Source organism: Eriocheir sinensis, chromosome 10 (genome assembly GCF_024679095.1).
Source record: "Eriocheir sinensis breed Jianghai 21 chromosome 10, ASM2467909v1, whole genome shotgun sequence".
Classification (NCBI taxonomy): domain Eukaryota; kingdom Metazoa; phylum Arthropoda; class Malacostraca; order Decapoda; family Varunidae; genus Eriocheir; species Eriocheir sinensis.
The window spans coordinates 13,721,357-13,738,856 of record NC_066518.1 but is presented as its reverse complement, the minus strand read 5'-3'; the positions used below and the strand labels follow the sequence as shown (position 1 = coordinate 13,738,856).

The 17,500-nt window shown below is 41.9% G+C and overlaps 1 protein-coding gene across 2 annotated transcripts in view; it reads left to right on the top strand.

The window, feature by feature from the left end:
• LOC126996610 (dipeptidase 1-like) overlaps positions 1-17,500 on the top strand; it is a 73,189-nt gene that overhangs the window by 38,178 nt on the left and 17,511 nt on the right. For both annotated transcript variants that reach the window (XM_050857277.1, XM_050857276.1), the window contains exon 7: positions 11,755-11,931. In XM_050857277.1, coding sequence (XP_050713234.1) covers positions 11,755-11,931 — 177 coding nt within the window. The remainder of the gene's footprint in view (positions 1-11,754; positions 11,932-17,500) is intronic.

Below are 17,500 nucleotides of genomic sequence, written 5' to 3'. Positions count from 1 at the left end.
TCTTCCTCTTTCTTTCTTTCTTTTGGTCTCACTTTTATTTATTCTTTTTCTCTGATTCCTCTCATATTTCTTCCCCTTTCCTTATTTTCTTCTTCCTTCCTTCTACCTTTTTTCTTTCTTTCCTGTTCCTGCATCTTTATTCCCTCGTCTTCTTCACCTTCTTCCTTTATTTTTCTCTTCTTATTCCTTACTCTTAATTTTTTCGTCCTTTGTTTCGTATTCTGTATTTTCTTCTTTCTTTCTTCTACCTTCTTACCTTTTTTTCCCTTTGCCCTGTTTTTATTTTTTCACCTTTCTATATTTCCTCCTTTTATTTATTTCCCTCCCTTTATTTCGTACTCTAAGCTTCCATTTTTTTTTCCGAGTCTTGTAATTTTCGATAAGATTTTTCTCTATATTTTTTTCTCTTCCCTCTTGGCATCGTTCGCGCCTCTATTTATTTTCTCCTGCTCTTATTCTTTCTCAATTTTACCTTCGTTTCCCCCTCTCTCAGATTCTCTTCCCCGTTTTCTCTTCTTCTCTCCTTTTTCTCTCCTCTCTTTCTTTCTCTCGTGTTCCTCCTCTCTACGTATTCCATTTGCACATATTGGTTCACCCTCTTAATTTGTCCCGATCTATTTAAATTTAATCAAAGACTCCACCTCCTCTCTCTCTCTCTCTCTCTCTCTCTCTCTCTCTCTCTCTCTCTCTCTCTCTCTCTCTCTCTCTCTCTCTCTCTCTCTCTCTCTCTCTCTCTCTCTCTCTCTCTCTCTCTCTCTCTCTCTCTCTCTCTCTCTCTCTCTCTCTCTCTCTCTCTCTCTCTCTCTCTCTCTCTTTCTCTCTCGCATTATTTTCTTTTTTTCCTTCCTTCCTTCCTTCCTTCCTTTCTTCCTTCCCTCCTTCCTTCCTTCCTTTCTTCCATCCTTTCTCGTCTCTTTAACCTAAGGAACCCTCTCTTATATATCAAGCTACGTCCAATTATCATGTCCATTCGCTGTAGTACACTTTTACGCTCCTGTTTCCAGTATAATCTCTCGCCAATGAAGCTGCAATAATAAGCCTGGTCACTATATAAGTTTCTCCTTCCTCCTCCAGTCCGCCTATGCAACGTCGGGGCAAAATAAATAAGAGAGCCTGAGAAATAAAAGGGAAATGGCAAATAATCGGTGAATGTTATGTTTGAATGCTTGCTTGTGATGGTGCGTTCATTAGTGAGTGATTTTTTCTTTCTCTGGCGTTCGTTGTTGTATTTTTTTTCTTTTTATGGTTGAGTCTTCGTGTATTTTGGGCTTTGTTTACTGTTTTTTTTTTTTTTTTTGCATTCTAAGTTTGTTGTGTTGATTGACTGGCTGGTTCGTAGTTCTGGGTTCTCTTCCTCCTCCTCCTCCTCCTCCTCCTCCTCCTCCTCCTCCTCTTCTCTCTTCTCCTTTTCATCCTTCGCCTCCTCTGTCTCCTATTTTTTCTACTTCATCTTCCTGGTAATGCACAAAGAAAGAGAGAGAGAGAGAGAGAGAGAGAGAGAGAGAGAGAGAGAGAGAGAGAGAGAGAGAGAGAGATCACCACTATTATCACCGTCTATGTAGAGCAAGCAAGTTACTCTCTCTCTCTCTCTCTCTCTCTCTCTCTCTCTCTCTCTCTCTCTCTCTCTCTCTCTCTCTCTCTCTCTCTCTCTATCTTCCTTCCTTCCTTCCGGGCTAGAGATAAAGGGTTTTGATCGCTTCCTGAACGTCTATGTAGATCTATGTAAATCTATGTAAATTAGTTTGACCGCAATGGAAAGTGTTCGCCAATTTGACCTTTCTAGAATTTATTTTCTTCTTCTTCTTCTTCTTCTTCTTCTTCTTCTTCTTCTTCTTCTTCTTCTTCTTCTTCTTCTTCTTCTTCTTCTTCTTCTTCTTCTTCTTCTTCTTCTTCTTCTTCTTCTTCTTCTTCTTCTTCTTCTTCTTCTTCTTCTTCTTCTTCTTCTTCTTCTTCTTCTTCTTCTTCTTCTTCTTCTTCTTCTTCTTCTTCTTCTTCTTCTTCTTCTTCTTCTTCTTCTTCTTCTTCTTCTTCTTCTTCTTCTTCTTCTTCTTCTTCTTCTTCTTCTTCTTCTTCTTCTTCTTCTTCTTCTTCTTCTTCTTCTTCTTCTTCTTCTTCTTCTTCTTCTTCTTCTTCTTCTTCTTCTTCTTCTTCTTCTTCTTCTTCTTCTTCTTCTTCTTCTTCTTCTTCTTCTTCTTCTTCTTCTTCTTCTTCTTCTTCTTCTTCTTCTTCTTCTTCTTCTTCTTCTTCTTCTTCTTCTTCTTCTTCTTCTTCTTCTTCTTCTTCTTCTTCTTCTTCTTCTTCTTCTTCTTCTTCTTCTTCTTCTTCTTCTTCTTCTTCTTCTTCTTCTTCTTCTTCTTCTTCTTCTTCTTCTTCTTCTTCTTCTTCTTTATTCTTCTTCTTCTTCTTCTTCTTCTTCTTCTTCTTCTTCTTCTTCTTCTTCTTCTTCTTCTTCTTCTTCTTCTTCTTCTTCTTCTTCTTCTTCTTCTTCTTCTTCTTCTTCTTCTTCTTCTTCTTCTTCTTCTTCTTCTTCTTCTTCTTCTTCTTCTTCTTCTTCTTCTTCTTCTTCTTCTTCTTCTTCTTCTTCTTCTTCTTCTTCTTCTTCTTCTTCTTCTTCTTCTTCTTCTTCTTCTTCTTCTTCTTCTTCTTCTTCTTCTTCTTCTTCTTCTTCTTCTTCTTCTTCTTCTTCTTCTTCTTCTTCTTCTTCTTCTTCTTCTTCTTCTTCTTCTTCTTCTTCTTCTTCTTCTTCTTCTTCTTCTTCTTCTTCTTCTTCTTCTTCTTCTTCTTCTTCTTCTTCTTCTTCTTCTTCTTCTTCTTCTTCTTCTTCTTCTTCTTCTTCTTCTTCTTCTTCTTCTTCTTCTTCTTCTTCTTCTTCTTCTTCTTCTTCTTCTTCTTCTTCTTCTTCTTCTTCTTCTTCTTCTTCTTCTTCTTCTTCTTCTTCTTCTTCTTCTTCTTCTTCTTCTTCTTCTTCTTCTTTATTCTTCTTCTTCTTCTTCTTCTTCTTCTTCTTCTTCTTCTTCTTCTTCTTCTTCTTCTTCTTCTTCTTCTTCTTCTTCTTCTTCTTCTTCTTCTTCTTCTTCTTCTTCTTCTTCTTCTTCTTCTTCTTCTTCTTCTTCTTCTTCTTCTTCTTCTTCTTCTTCTTCTTCTTCTTCTTCTTCTTCCTTCTTCTTCTTCTTCTTCTTCTTCTTCTTCTTCTTCTTCTTCTTCTTCTTCTTCTTCTTCTTCTTCTTCTTCTTCTTCTTCTTCTTCTTCTTCTTCTTCTTCTTCTTCTTCTTCTTCTTCTTCTTCTTCTTCTTCTTCTTCTTCTTCTTCTTCTTCTTCTTCTTCTTCTTCTTCTTCTTCTTCTTCTTCTTCTTCTTCTTCTTCTTCTTCTTCTTCTTCTTCTTCTTCTTCTTCTTCTTCTTCTTCTTCTTCTTCTTCTTCTTCTTCTTCTTCTTCTTCTTCTTCTTCTTCTTCTTCTTCTTCTTCTTCTTCTTCTTCTTCTTCTTCTTCTTCTTCTTCTTCTTCTTCTTCTTCTTCTTCTTCTTCTTCTTCTTCTTCTTCTTCTTCTTCTTCTTCTTCTTCTTCTTCTTCTTCTTCTTCTTCTTCTTCTTCTTCTTCTTCTTCTTCTTCTTCTTCTTCTTCTTCTTCTTCTTCTTCTTCTTCTTCTTCTTCTTCTTCTTCTTCTTCTTCTTCTTCTTCTTCTTCTTCTTCTTCTTCTTCTTCTTCTTCTTCTTCTTCTTCTTCTTCTTCTTCTTCTTCTTCTTCTTCTTCTTCTTCTTCTTCTTCTTCTTCTTCTTCTTCTTCTTCTTCTTCTTCTTCTTCTTCTTCTTCTTCTTCTTCTTCTTCTTCTTCTTCTTCTTCTTCTTCTTCTTCTTCTTCTTCTTCTTCTTCTTCTTCTTCTTCTTCTTCTTCTTCTTCTTCTTCTTCTTCTTCTTCTTCTTCTTCTTCTTCTTCTTCTTCTTCTTCTTCTTCTTCTTCTTCTTCTTCTTCTTCTTCTTCTTCTTCTTCTTCTTCTTCTTCTTCTTCTTCTTCTTCTTCTTCTTCTTCTTCTTCTTCTTCTTCTTCTTCTTCTTCTTCTTCTTCTTCTTCTTCTTCTTCTTCTTCTTCTTCTTCTTCTTCTTCTTCTTCTTCTTCTTCTTCTTCTTCTTCTTCTTCTTCTTCTTCTTCTTCTTCTTCTTCTTCTTCTTCTTCTTCTTCTTCTTCTTCTTCTTCTTCTTCTCTTTTTTCTCTTCCTCTTCGTCCTTTTCTTCTTCCTCTTCTACTTTTCCTTTTTCTTCTTCTTGTTCTGCTTCTTCACCCTCTTCATTATTTATTGTCTCCTCCATTCTCTTATTTTTGTAGCTCTTGTTATTCTTCGTCATGTTATAATTCTTGCTTCTTCTGCTTCTTCTTTTCCTCTTCTTCCTTTTCTTCTTTTCTTCTTTCTTTTTCTTGTTCTTATTGTTGTTTTTGTTATTGTTCTATTTCTTTTTGTTCTTGCTTTTCTTCATCTTGTTCTTGTTGTTTTTGCTCTTGTTCTTCTTTGTTATTCTGCGTTTTCTTCTTCTTCCTCCTCTATCTCATCCTTATCCTCTTTTCCTTCTTTTCCTTTATCTATCTCTCTCTCTCTCCACCTCCTCCTCCTCCTCCTCCTTGTAATCCTCTTGCATCCTCTTCAACCTCCTCCTCCTCCTCCTTAGCCCTCTCATTGTTGCTCTTCTCCTCCTCCCTCCCTCTCTCTCTTTCTCTCCATCCTTCGAAGCTTTACTGAGAAGAGCAGTTCTTGGCGTGGCTTTAATTAAAACTTCGTGTGTATGATGCCAGGCTTTAACAATGAGAGGAGGAGGAGGAGGGGGAGAAAGAGGAGGAGGAGGAAGAGGGAGAATGGTGTGAGTTGGCCCGTTGATAAATATTACTCGTGTTGGTAGTGGCGGCTTAGGAAGTTTGGGGTCAGGGCAATCAGTCAGTCAGGAAGGGAAGGAAGGTAGGGAGGTAGGCCGGAGGGAAGGATAGAAGGGAGGGTAGGATGATGGAACGGAGGGAAAGAAGGAGGGAGAGACGAGGAGAGTAGAAAGGAAGGAGGGGAGGGAAGTAGGTAGGGACAGAAGGGAGGAAGGAAGGGAGGGTAGGGTGATGGAACGGAGGGAAAGAAGGAGGGAGAGACGAGGAAAGTAGGAAGGAAGGAAGGAAGAAAGTGAAGAAAAGAAGGAAGGGAAGTAGGTAGGGTGAAAGAATGGAAGGAAGGAAGTTTATAAGGAATAGAGTTAGGAATAAAGGAAGGAAGTCAGTCAGTGAGTTAGTCGGTCAGTAAGTCAGTAAGTCAGCCATTCCTTCATCCTTTCAGTTAGTTAATCAGTCATCCAGTCAGCCACAATTTCCTCCTCCTCCTCCTCCTCTTCCTCCTTCTCTTCCTCCTTCTCTTCCTCTTCCTCCTCCTCTTTCTCCTCCTCCTCCTCCTTCTCTTCCTCCTTCTCTTTCTCCTCCTCCTCCTCCTCCTTCTCCTCCTATTCCTCCTCGCTTGGTCAAATAATCTTTTTTTATATATAATTTATGCACATGACCATTTTTTTTCAAGCAGTTTTTTCTTCTTTGTGGATTTATCATTTTTGCCAACACACTTTTTCTGTTTTTTTCTTTTTCCTGTTTTTTGGGGGGTCCTCCCTTTCACCCTCGTTTCCTTTTCATCGCAGGTCTCTCTCTCTCTCTCTCTCTCTCTCTCTCTCTCTCTCTCTCTCTCTCTCTCTCTCTCTCTCTCTCTCTCTCTCTCTCTCTCTCTCTCTCTCTCTCTCTCTCTCTCTCTCTCTCTCTCTCTCTCTCTCTCTCTCTCTCTCTCTCTCTCTCTCTCTCTCTCTCTCTCTCTCTCTCTCTCTCTCTCTCTCTCTCTCTCTCTCTCTCTCTCTCTCTCTCTCTCTCTCTCTCTCTCTCTCTCTCTCTCTCTCTCTCTCTCTCTCTCTCTCTCTCTCTCTCTCTCTCTCTCTCTCTCTCTCTCTCTCTCTCTCTCTCTCTCTCTCTCTCTCTCTCTCTCTCTCTCTCTCTCTCTCTCTCTCTCTCTCTCTCTCTCTCTCTCTCTCTCTCTCTCTCTCTCTCTCTCTCTCTCTCTCTCTCTCTCTCTCTCTCTCTCTCTCTCTCTCTCTCTCTCTCTCTCTCTCTCTCTCTCTCTCTCTCTCTCTCTCTCTCTCTCTCTCTCTCTCTCAATCCCTTCCCTTCTCCTTCTCTCTTCCTCCCTTCCCTTCCCTTCCTTTCCTCTTCCTTCCCTTTCCTTTCCTTCCCTTTCGTTCCCCCCACTCAATTCCTCTCCTTCACCGCTCTCATTTCTTCCCTTTCCTCCTTCCCTCCTTCCCTCCTCATCCTCCTCCTCCTCCTCCCATACTCGGAAAAATTAGCTAATATCTCTCATAGTTCTGATTCTGGGAGGAAGATTCTTCATGTCTTTTGAAGGAATCGTGCCGTGTTTGCCTTCCTCCTCCTCCTCCTCCTCTTTTTGATCCCTCCTCTTCCTCTTCCTACTGTTCGTTTTCCCTCCTCCTCCTTCTCTACCTTCTCCATCCGTTTCCTCCAGTTCGTTTCCTTTTCATCTTTCTCCTCCTCCTCCTCCTCCTCCTCCTCCTCTTCCTCCTTCCTTTTTGACCCCAGCTGTTATTTCTGTCCACGCCCTAATTACGATCTCTCTCTCTCTCTCTCTCTCTCTCTCTCTCTCTCTCTCTCTCTCTCTCTCTCTCTCTCTCTCTCTCTCTCTCTCTCTCTCTCTCTCTCTCTCTCTCTCTCTCTCTCTCTCTCTCTCTCTCTCTCTCTCTCTCTCTCTCTCTCTCTCTCGATGTCTTTCACTCGTTTTTCTTCTTTTCTTCTTTTTCTCTCCTGATGTTTTTTCTCTATTTGTTTCGTTTCCAATTTTTACCTCCGCCATCGAAGTTGGAGGGGGTTATATATTCTGTCCGGTCAGTACTCGTATGTTTATTTATTTATTTGCTTGTTCGTTAACAGTCTCCTCAGCACAATTTTGCGGATATCTCAACCGATTTTTCAGGGAAGCTTCGTGTCCATCCAGAATAAACTCATTAATTTTTTTATGTCGAAGGTCAAAGGTCAAGGTCGCACAAAACGTCAGATTGGCCATAACTTCTGTTCTCATCATCGTAGAGACTTCAGACTTGGTTCACATTTTAGCTCATGGAAAGACGCACCTTGCATGGCCTTGACTTTGACCTTTGACCTTGACCTCGAAAAGTTCGCCCAAGGTCAGAGTTTCCCCCAAAAAATAGAATTTCATCAAATTTCGAAACAAATACTTCCATATGATGCAATTTGCATGGCCTTAACCTTAACCTCGAAAAGTTTGCCCAAGGTCAAAGTTTCCCCCCAAAATAAAATTTCATTAAATTCCGAAACAAATGCTTCCATATGATGCATAGGATCACAGTTGATGCCCATACCAATTTTCAGGACGACCTTTGGCAGACGTGTGCACTCCGAGTGTTATGTGTCTAGCTGGTTTTGTTTTCCAGTCACTCTGACTTCGTTTATATATTTACTTTTATTTACTCTTTGCGATTCTTTCTTTCTTTCTTTCTTTCATTCCTTCCTTTTCTTTCTTACTTTTTTCTTCCTTGCTTTTCTTTAGTTCTTCCTTCATTTTTCTTTCTTCATTTCTTCCTTCCTTCCTTCTATCTTTTGCTCTTCTTAGTTTTTTTTCTCTATTCCTGCTCCTTCTTTTCTCTTCTTCATTTTCTCCTCTCCTATTTTTCCTTTTCTCCTGATCTGCAGGCCTTTTCCTTCTTTATTTCTTTTTCTCTCTCCTTCCCTCTTTCTCTTTCTTCTTCTTCTCCTTTCTGCTTTTCCTTTCCTCTCCTTCCTTCTCTCTTTTCTCCTCCTTTACTGATTCTCCTCATCCTCTTCCTCCTCCTTTCTCTTTGTTCTCCCTTTCTCTCTTCTCCTCTTCTCTTTCGCGTAATCCCTGTGTGTGTGTGTGTGTGTGTGTGTGTGTGTGTGTGTGTGTGTGTGTGTGTGTGTGTGTGTGTGTGTGTGTGTGTGTGTGTGTTTGCTCAGCAGAGTATTGGCACACGATATCTCGGGTAACATTCACAATTGGCTTGTGGACTGGCTCTCTGAGCGGAAACAGAGAGTAGTTCTAAACGGTGTTACATCTAACAGGCTCGACGTCAGAAGCGGCGTACCTCAAGGATCAGTGCTTGGCCTCATGCTCTTCTTAATTTATGTTAATGATATCGATGATGGGTTCACTTGCAAAATAAAAAAAATTGCGGATGACACGTAAATCGCTAGTAAGGTAACTACGACACTTGACGAAGAAGCATTACAATCAGATCTACATCGACTTGCACGTTGGGCCAATCAATGGCAAATGAAATTTAACGTTGACAAATGTAAAGTGTTGCACATCGGAAAAAATAACAATCGCGTTCGGTACGTAATGAATGACCAACAACTTTCTGCAGTAAGTAAAGAAAAGGATCTTTGAATCACTATATCAAGCGATTTAAAGCCAGGTCAGCATTGTTCAGAGGTAGTTAAAACTACAAACAAATTGGTTGGCTTCATCGGACGAGTCTTTATAAATAAATCGGTAAAAGTAATATTAAAACTGTATAATTCGTTGGTTCGACCCCGTCTAGAGTACTGTGTATAGTTTTGGTCTCCCTACTACAGAAAAGACATAGAAAAGTTGGAACGGGTTCAACGAAGAGTAACAAAGATGATTCCTAGGTTGATAAATTTATCATATGAACAAAGGCTTAAAGAAGTAAATTTATTCAGTCTATCAAAACAAAGAATGCGAGGCGATCTAATAGAAGTGTTTAAAATGTTTAAAGGATTCAGTGATATTAATGCGGAAGATTACTTTACAATTGATCGATCAAATAGAACAAGAAGAAATCACAATTTGAAGATAAGTGGTAAAAGATTCTCGTCGCACGAAGCTAAACACTTCTTCTTCAATCGAGTTGTTAATGTTTGGAACTCTCTACCTTGTGATGTCGTTGATAGTACAACAGTTACGGCCTTCAAGAATAGATTAGACAAGTGTTTTGAATCCAACCAGCAACTTAGATATTACTCATTGTCGTAATAACGTTAAGTTCTTTCGAATACTGGTGTCCTTGTCCGCTTTTATTGCCCGGTTAGTGGTAGCAGTAATGGTAGTTCTTTCCTCTTTCCTACATAATTTCCATGCAGTTTTTCCATGCTGCATGGTTCTTTTTCCTTTCCTGCCAGCTTTGGCTGGGGGGATGGGGGCGTGGGGAGGAGCCTTCGCCTTTGCTGTCCTTCATCTTCCACCTTTGATTAGATAGTTAGTGTAGCTTGTCACAAACAGCCTCGTAAGGACCAGCAGGTCTGCTGCTGTTTGTTCTTCCTTTGTGTTCCTCCTCCTCCTCCTCCTCCTCCTCCTCCTCTTCGTTAGTCTTCCATTGACACTCCTTAGTTGACTCTTCCTGCGGCGTGTCTTACCTTTCCCTTTCACCTGCTCCTCCTCCTCCTCCTCCTCCTCCTCCTCTTCTTCTTCTTCTTACTGTTTGAATTATAACTTTGTGTGTCTATTGTCTGTCTCTTTCGTTTGTTGACTCTTCATTCTTCTTCTATGCTTGTTTTTCTTTTCTTTTTTTCTTCTCTTTTCTTCTCTTTTCTTTCTTTTTTGTCTCTCTCTCTCTCTCTCTCCTTTCCTGGCTTTCCCTTTTCCCAGCTCTCTCTTTCGTTGTATATCCGTCTCTCTTTCTTTCTTCAGTTTCTCTCCTCTCCTTTCCTTTCTTTCTTTCTTTATCTCTATCCCTCTTCCCTTGTTCACTTCGCCTTCCTCCACCTCTTCCTCTCTTCCTCTTTATCCTTCCTTCCTTTCCTCCTTCCTTCTCTTTCTTCCGTTGACCCTTTCTCCCTCTCCTTCATCTTTCCTTTCTCTTCTATCCTGTCTCCTATCCTATCTATTCTATCTCATTTTTATTTCCATCCTTGTCTCCCACACCCTCTTCCCCTCCTCTTCCTTCCTCCGTTCCTCTCTGTTTCATGCTTTGTGTGTACTCTCCTCCCTCCCTTCTCTCCCTCTCTCCCCCTTTTTCCTCTCCTTTTTTAACCCTCCGCACTTTCGTTCTTTCCCTCTATCCCTTTCTCTTCCTCTCTCCTTCCTGTAATTTTCCTCCCCTTCATCCCCTTCCTCCTCCCCTCCTTCCTCTCCCCTTCTTTAATCTGTTTTTCCCTTCTTCCTCCTCTTACTCTCTCTCTCTCTCTCTCTCTCTCTCTCTCTCTCTCTCTCTCTCTCTCTCTCTCTCTCTCTCTCTCTCTCTCTCTCTCTCTCTCTCTCTCTCTCTCTCTCTCTCTCTCTCTCTCTCTATCTCTCTCTCTCTCTCTCTCTCTCTCTCTCTCTCTCTCTCTCTCTCTCTCTCTCTCTCTCTCTCTCTCTCTCTCTCTCTCTCTCTCATCTCCTTCCTTACCTCTCTCCTCCTGTCCTTCCCTCCCTCTTTCTCTCTCCCTCCTCTTCGTTGTTAATTTATCTTTCTTTACTGCTCCCCCTCGTTATTCCTTTCTTTTCTTTCACTTATTCCTTCTTTTCTTTTATTTCTTTATTTATTTTATTCGTCATCTTCATATTTAATTTTCCTCTTGAGTGATTCCTTCCTTTTAAGATTTCTCGTATTCGTGTGTGTGTGTGTGTGTGTGTGTGTGTGTGTGTGTGTGTGTGTGTGTGTGTGTGTGTGTGTGTGTGTGTGTGTTTGAGCCTCCATGGTTGGTTAGGTCAAGCGTGACTTTATCTTCCTCTTCCTCCTCCTCCTACTCCTCTTCTTCATCTGAACCACCTCCCCCTCTTATTCCTCCTCTTCTTCCTCTTCTTCCTCATTCTCACTTTCTTCCTCCTCTTTATCTGAACCTCCACCTTCTTCTTCCTCTTCCTCATCTTCTTCACTTGAGTCTCCACCTTCTTCCTCTTCCTCTTCCTCGTCTTCTTCCTCTTCCTCAGCTTTTTCACATGAGCCTCCACCTTTTTCCTCTTAATATTTCTCCTCTTCCTCTTCTTCCACCTCCTCCTCTTCCTCCAGTTTCCTCAAGGGCGCATAAGCAGACTTCCAAGCTTGTGAAAACACAGCAACAACAACAACAATAACAACAACAACAACAACAGCACTTCTTTATCCTCCACTTCCCGTCTTCTTCATCTTCCTCTTTTTTTTTCTTCATAAACCTTTACTTACTTTCATTTTTCCTCTCTCTCTCTCTCTCTCTCTCTCTCTCTCTCTCTCTCTCTCTCTCTCTCTCTCTCTCTCTCTCTCTCTCTCTCTCTCTCTCTCTCTCTCTCTCTCTCTCTCTCTCTCTCTCTCTCTCTCTCTCTCTCTCTCTCTCTCTCTCTCTCTCTCTCTCTCTCTCTCTCTCTCTCTCTCTCTCTCTCTCTCTCTCTATCTATCTCTCTATCTCTCTCTATCTCTCTCTCTCTCTCTCTCTCTCTCTCTCTCTCTCTCTCTCTCTCTCTCTCTCTCTCTCTCTCTCTCTCTCTCCTTAATCTCCCTTCATCATCCTCTTCCTTCATCTTCCTCACCTCCTCCTCTTGCTTTTTCCTTCTCTCTCCTTTTCTTTTCTCCTGTTCCTCTTTCCCTTCCTCCTTTTCTCTAATCTTTCTCCTTCGCTCTCTAACCCTTCATCCTTCTTTATCCCCTTTCTTTTATTTATCCAACCTTTTCTCTTGCTCTTCCTTCCCTCCTTTCCTTCTTTCCTTCTTCCTCTTCCTCTCCGCCATCCTCTGTCATCCCTTTCCTCACCTCTTTCCCTCATCCCTTTTCTCTTCCTCGTCTTCCTCAGGAGTTGGTGCTGGAGATGAACCGCGTGGGCCTCCTACTGGACCTCTCCCACGCCTCTGCCTCCACCCTTCACGACGTCCTAGCCACCTCCCGAGCCCCCGTCATCGTCTCCCACGCCGCCGCCCGCGCCCTCTGCCCCGCGCGGACCAACCTCCACGACCAAACCCTCTCCACTCTGGTCAGTCTTTGGTTCTTCGCTGGTCTTCTATACTAACCTTACGTTCTCCTTTTCACTTTCTCTCTCATGTCTTGTCTTGCCTTCTACGTCTGGATTTATTATTTTCTCTTTTTTTCTTTCTTGATTTATCTGTTTTTCTCGTTCTTTCTTTGCTTGAACTTTTGTCTTAGCTTCCCTTCAGCTTTCTCTCTCTTCTGCCTATTTTCTTCTCTGCCTCTTCACCTCTTTTTATTTCTTCTGCTTCTCAAAATTAACCTTAATCTTAGTTTCTCTTCAGTCTCTTCTCTCCTCTGCTTCTCTGTCTACTCTGCATCTTCATTTCCACGTCTTTTTTTTCTTCTGCTTCTCAAAATTAACCTTAATCTTAGTTTCTCTTCAGTCTCTTCTCTCCTCTGCTTCTCTGTCTACTCTGCATCTTCATTTCCACGTCTCTTTTTTTCTTCTGCTTCTTCAAAATATAACCTTACCTTTAGTCTCTTCTTCTTTTCACCTTTTCTCTCTCCTTTGCCTCTTTCCACTTTGCATCTCCACTGCCACGGCTTTTTATTCGTCTTTTATTCCATTCCTACTTTTTCAAAAATTATGGTTCGTTGATCTCAAATTGGGGTGTGTCTGCCGTGAAAGGTGCTAACTGGGGCACACACGCACACACATTCACTATTTCTCTATTTATTTATTTATCTATCTATCTATCTCCTTTTTTTCTCATTGCCTTTCGTCTTTTGTTTATCTTCTTTCACCTTTTCCTCTCTTCCTCTCTTTTTTCGTCTTTCTCTCCTTTTTCCCATACTAATTCTCATCCTCCTCCTTTTCTTCCATCTTCCTCCTTGTTCTCTCCCTCTTTCTTTATCTTCTGTCTCCTCTTCCTCCTCGTCTATTCCTTTTATCTCTTCTTCCCTCTTTCTCTTCTCTTTACCTTTAGTGATTCTCCTCGTCTTCTTCCTTCTTCCTCTTAGTCTTCCTCTTTTCTTCTCTTCTCCTCTCTCTTCGTCCTCTTCTTTCTCCTTCCTTCGTCTCCTTTCTCCTTCTCCTCCCTTCCCTTTTCTCTTTCTTCAGCCTAACCAGCCGGCCAGCCAACCACCGAGCCGCACAGCCAGGCCTTAAGGTGCTTACTTCCCCTGTGTTTTTCCAGTCCGCAAATTAGCGTCCGGACTTTTTAGTTTGTGTGCTCGTGGGGAGGAATTTTCGTTGCCATTAGCCGGCCACGAGAGGGCGGGCAGGGGGGCGGGCGGTGACGGTGGCGGAGGGGGCGGAGAAGAGGCATCGGGGAGGTATTTTGCTTAGGAGGGGCGAAGGTGAGGGTTTATGAGCGACCGTGAGTGTTTGTGGGGGGGGGCGGGGTAAGTGTGTGTGCTAGGGAGGGAAGTGTTTGTGTGTGGGTGAGGAGGGTGTCTGTATGTGTGTGTGGGTGTGTGTGTTGGAGGGGAGGGGGAGTGTGTGTGTTTATGGGTGGGGGGAAGTGTGTGGGTGTGGGTGTGAAGGGGCGAGTGTGTTTGTGAGGGGGGAGCGTGTTTGTTTGTGTTTGTGAGGGGTGGAGGGGGAAGTATGCATGCTTGTGTGTGTAATGTGTGTGTGTGTGTGTGTGTGTGTGTGTGTGTGTGTGTGTGTGTGTGTGTGTGTGTGTGTGTGTGAGTGTGTGTGTGTTGAGATGACTGTCGTATCTCCTTGTTCTTTTTCCCGTATTTTTGTGTTACATAGAATCTATTGTATTCTGAGACGCTTTTTGCTCCCACAACATTTCCAAAGGCCACAAAGAAAATGCATGAAAATACTAACATAGCCTCTACGAAAGCCCTAAATATGGTTGTATAAGCCCCGAAATGTTTGGGATAAGAGCATTAGATTCTTGTCCCAGCCTTCCTTGAGAGAATACAACAAGGCCGTCATTTCGCTAATATATATCAATTCATTACTAGGCTTATAGAACCACCCATGGAAATACTAGTACAACCTCTACGAAAGGCTTATCCAATGTGATTTTATAACCTAGAACAACCTCTACGAAAGGCTTATCCAATGTGATTTTATAAGCTAGAACAACCTCTACGAAAGGCTTATCCAATGTGATTTTATAAGCTAGAACAACCTCTACGAAAGGCTTATCCAATGTGATTTTATAAGCTAGAACAACCTCTACGAAAGGCTTATCCAATGTGATTTTATAAGATAGAACAACCTCTACGAAAGGCTTATCCAATGTGATTTTATAAGATAGAACAACCTCTACGAAAGGCTCATCCAATGTGATTTTATAAGCTAGAACAACCTCTACGAAAGGCTTATCCAATGTGATTTTATAAGCTAGAACAACCTCTACGAAAGGCTTATCCAATGTGATTTTATAAGCTAGAACAACCTCTACGAAAGGCTTATCCAATGTGATTTTATAAGCTAGAACAACCTGTACGAAAGGTTCATCCAATGTGATTTTATAAGCTAGAACAACCTCTACGAAAGGCTTATCCAATGTGAATCTATAAGCTCCGAAATGTTTAGGAATAAAGGCATTAGATTCTTGTCCCGATCTTCCGTGAGGTAATACAACAAGGCCGTCATTTCAGTGATACATTTATACGAGCGGCGCTCTTTGAACCCTCGCTCGCTTGGCAGTGCTCCGTTTTAAGAGGCCGAACCCCATTTGCATAATACTGGGAATGCTTTTATGCCGGTTAGTGATTATGATTATTATTATTATTACTATTATTGTTATAGTGGCAGTTTTGATGACACGTAAAAAAATAATTAAATGACACGGCCCTGCTAATTGGGCAAGGCAACGGATGGGGGAATTTGCCAAGCGCTGTTTAATTATTTTTTTAAGGGTTTTATTGGAGTGTTCCCTGCGTTACTTTTTTTGTAGTTTATAGTACTGAAGGGGATGGAGAGAGAGGGGTGGAGAGATATGGGGGTGGAGAGAGAGAGAGAGGAGAGAGAGAGAGAGAGAGAGAGAGAGAGAGAGAGAGAGAGAGAAGGTATGTAATAATGGTGAATGATTGAGAGCTAAATAAGTGGATGGACAGACAATTAGAAAGAAAGAGATAAAAATGTGTGTGTGTGCATGCGTGTATCTGTGTGTCTATTTCCATTTGTTTCAGTAAAAAAATAAACAATCATTTACAATATTAGATACATTTGTTCTTGTTTATTACAATACTCGATATAGATAATTAACAAAAAACAACTTATGGTCTTAATACAAAATAACAAATAACTCACTTTTTGTTTATTTGTTCATTCATCATCGGCTTGGCGTTGAATACAAAGTGAATGAAGCGAATGAGTGAATGAACAGAAGCCCGGTTACAATTTTCTTCTTTTTTTTTCAATCTAGCTGGAAACAAAAATTTACACGCCCATAAAAGATCGTAAACTGCCTTTCGTGTTTCCGGGTATGAAAGAGTTGACTAAATTGGCCTACTTCTTTTTTTAATCCTCAATATTGTTTTTAATTTTTTTCTTCATCTGTGCAGCAAATTCTCTTTTCCTCCTTTCTTTTTTCTTTTCCTTTCTTCCACTCCTTCCTCTTCCGCCCCGACTCTTATTCTCTCTCTCTCTCTCTCTCTCTCTCTCTCTCTCTCTCTCTCTCTCTCTCTCTCTCTCTCTCTCTCTCTCTCTCTCTCTCTCTCTCTCTCTCTCTCTCTCTCTCTCTCTCTCTCTCTCTCTCTCTCTCTCTCTCTCTCTCTCTCTCTCCGTCTGTGTGTCTGGCTGTCTGTCAATGTCTGTCAATATGTGTCAGTGCCTGCGCGCCTGCCTGCCTGCCTGTCTGTCTGTCTGTCTGTCTGTCTATTTTTTTTATTTCTCCCTCTGTGTCGTTTTGCACTTACTCAAATATTATGAAGAAACTACTAAACTACTACTACTACTACTAATGATAGCAATGATGATAGTACTCGTAATAATGGTAGTAATAACAACAATACGTACATCACTCATATGTGTATCTGTCTGTCTATATATGTTTGGTATTCCCGGACGCTTTTACCTCTCACTCACATCAACTATTCCCAAAGGCCATAAAAAGGAGATCAGTCGGGTTCTAATGTGTGTTTTGTAGGTTCACGGTACAGAAGAAGGCTCAAACTACCATCAGGGTCATAAAACTACCTCTGGAAATGCCTCAAACGCCTACAAAAGCCTTGCCAAATATGTGTGTTCTTGGACGCCGAAATGTTTCAGAATACGACCCAATATCCCATCAAGACACATCACCTTCAGAAAATTGACGCTTGGGATGAGAGAGAGAGGGAAAGGGAGACGACGGAGGCAGAATCAAGGGAACTAACCAATTAACGGAAAGATTCGCTCACACTTGAATGCTCCTCCGTCTGACTCACACGTTTTACTTCTTCTAACTACGTCCGCCCTTCTCTCCTTCCTTTCCCCATCCCTACCCTGCTCTTCTCTGCCCCCTCCACCCTCGCTCCTCGCTCATCCTCCTCGGGGCTAACTCAGTCTGCCGTCGCGAAGGGAAGGGTGAGGTGGATTTTGCGGCGAGGATTTTGTGACTGCGAGCGTTTTCTTCTTTCCATCTTTCATTTCTCTTCTTTTCTTGCGACTTTCCTTTGGGTTAGCCTTCTAATAGCTATCCCTGTTTATCTGTCTGTCTTTTTATCTATCTATCTTTTTGATATTCCTTATATTCCTTCGTATAGTAACATTTTTTTCATCTATTTCATGCTAATGTGCCTCTCTTCCTCCCTATTTTTCCTTACTCTTCTTCCATTCTTTTTTTCCTTCCTATCTATCTATATCTACTGTCTATCTAAACGTCTATCTAACAATCTATATATCTATCTGTGTGTGTGTGTGTGTGTGTGTGTGTGTGTGTGTGTGTGTGTGTGTGTGTGTGTGTGTGTAATTCACTTACTTGTATCTTCCTGGACCGAGCCACAAACCCATGTATCTCTAGTCTGAGGGCTTTGGGACTTCACCATTAGGTTGCCACTATGCCGGAGGGCGGGACACAGACAGACGCTGCTAATACCCGGGAATCATTTACTGCTGGGTGGACAGAGACAGAGGTGGAAGAAGATTGCCCTTCCCTCTCCACTCCGCCCGAGAAGCGAACCCAGGGTCTCTCAGTTGTATGTGGATATGGGTTGGCGTGTGTGAGTGTTCGTGCGCGTTCGAAACCGCCAGAACAGAGCAGGGTGGCACATCAGATCAAAGAGCGCGCCTCGTCTCACCTCGCCTCATAGCCGCCAGCGAGTTTAACTGACCTAAATTGACCCTCAAACATTTTTACCGTGGGAGGGAGGGAGGCGAGAGGGCAAGAGGGAGGCAAGGAGATGTAGGGAGATAAGGGGATCGGGGAGGGAGGGAGGCGAGGGAATGGAAGGAAAAGAGGGAAGCGAGGGAGATGAGAGGGAAGGGGGGCGATGGGAGAGGGAGTGAGGGAGGAAAATTCTATTACTTTCTTCTTTTTCCTTCATTTGTGGGAGAGGCATTTAGCGGCTCAGAATTTTTGTTCATCCTCTCTCAATCCTTCTTCTGACTCCTCAGCACGTAGCTCTGAAAGTCCCACGTACTCTAACCCACCTCTAACCCACGCACCTACCTACCTCGTCCG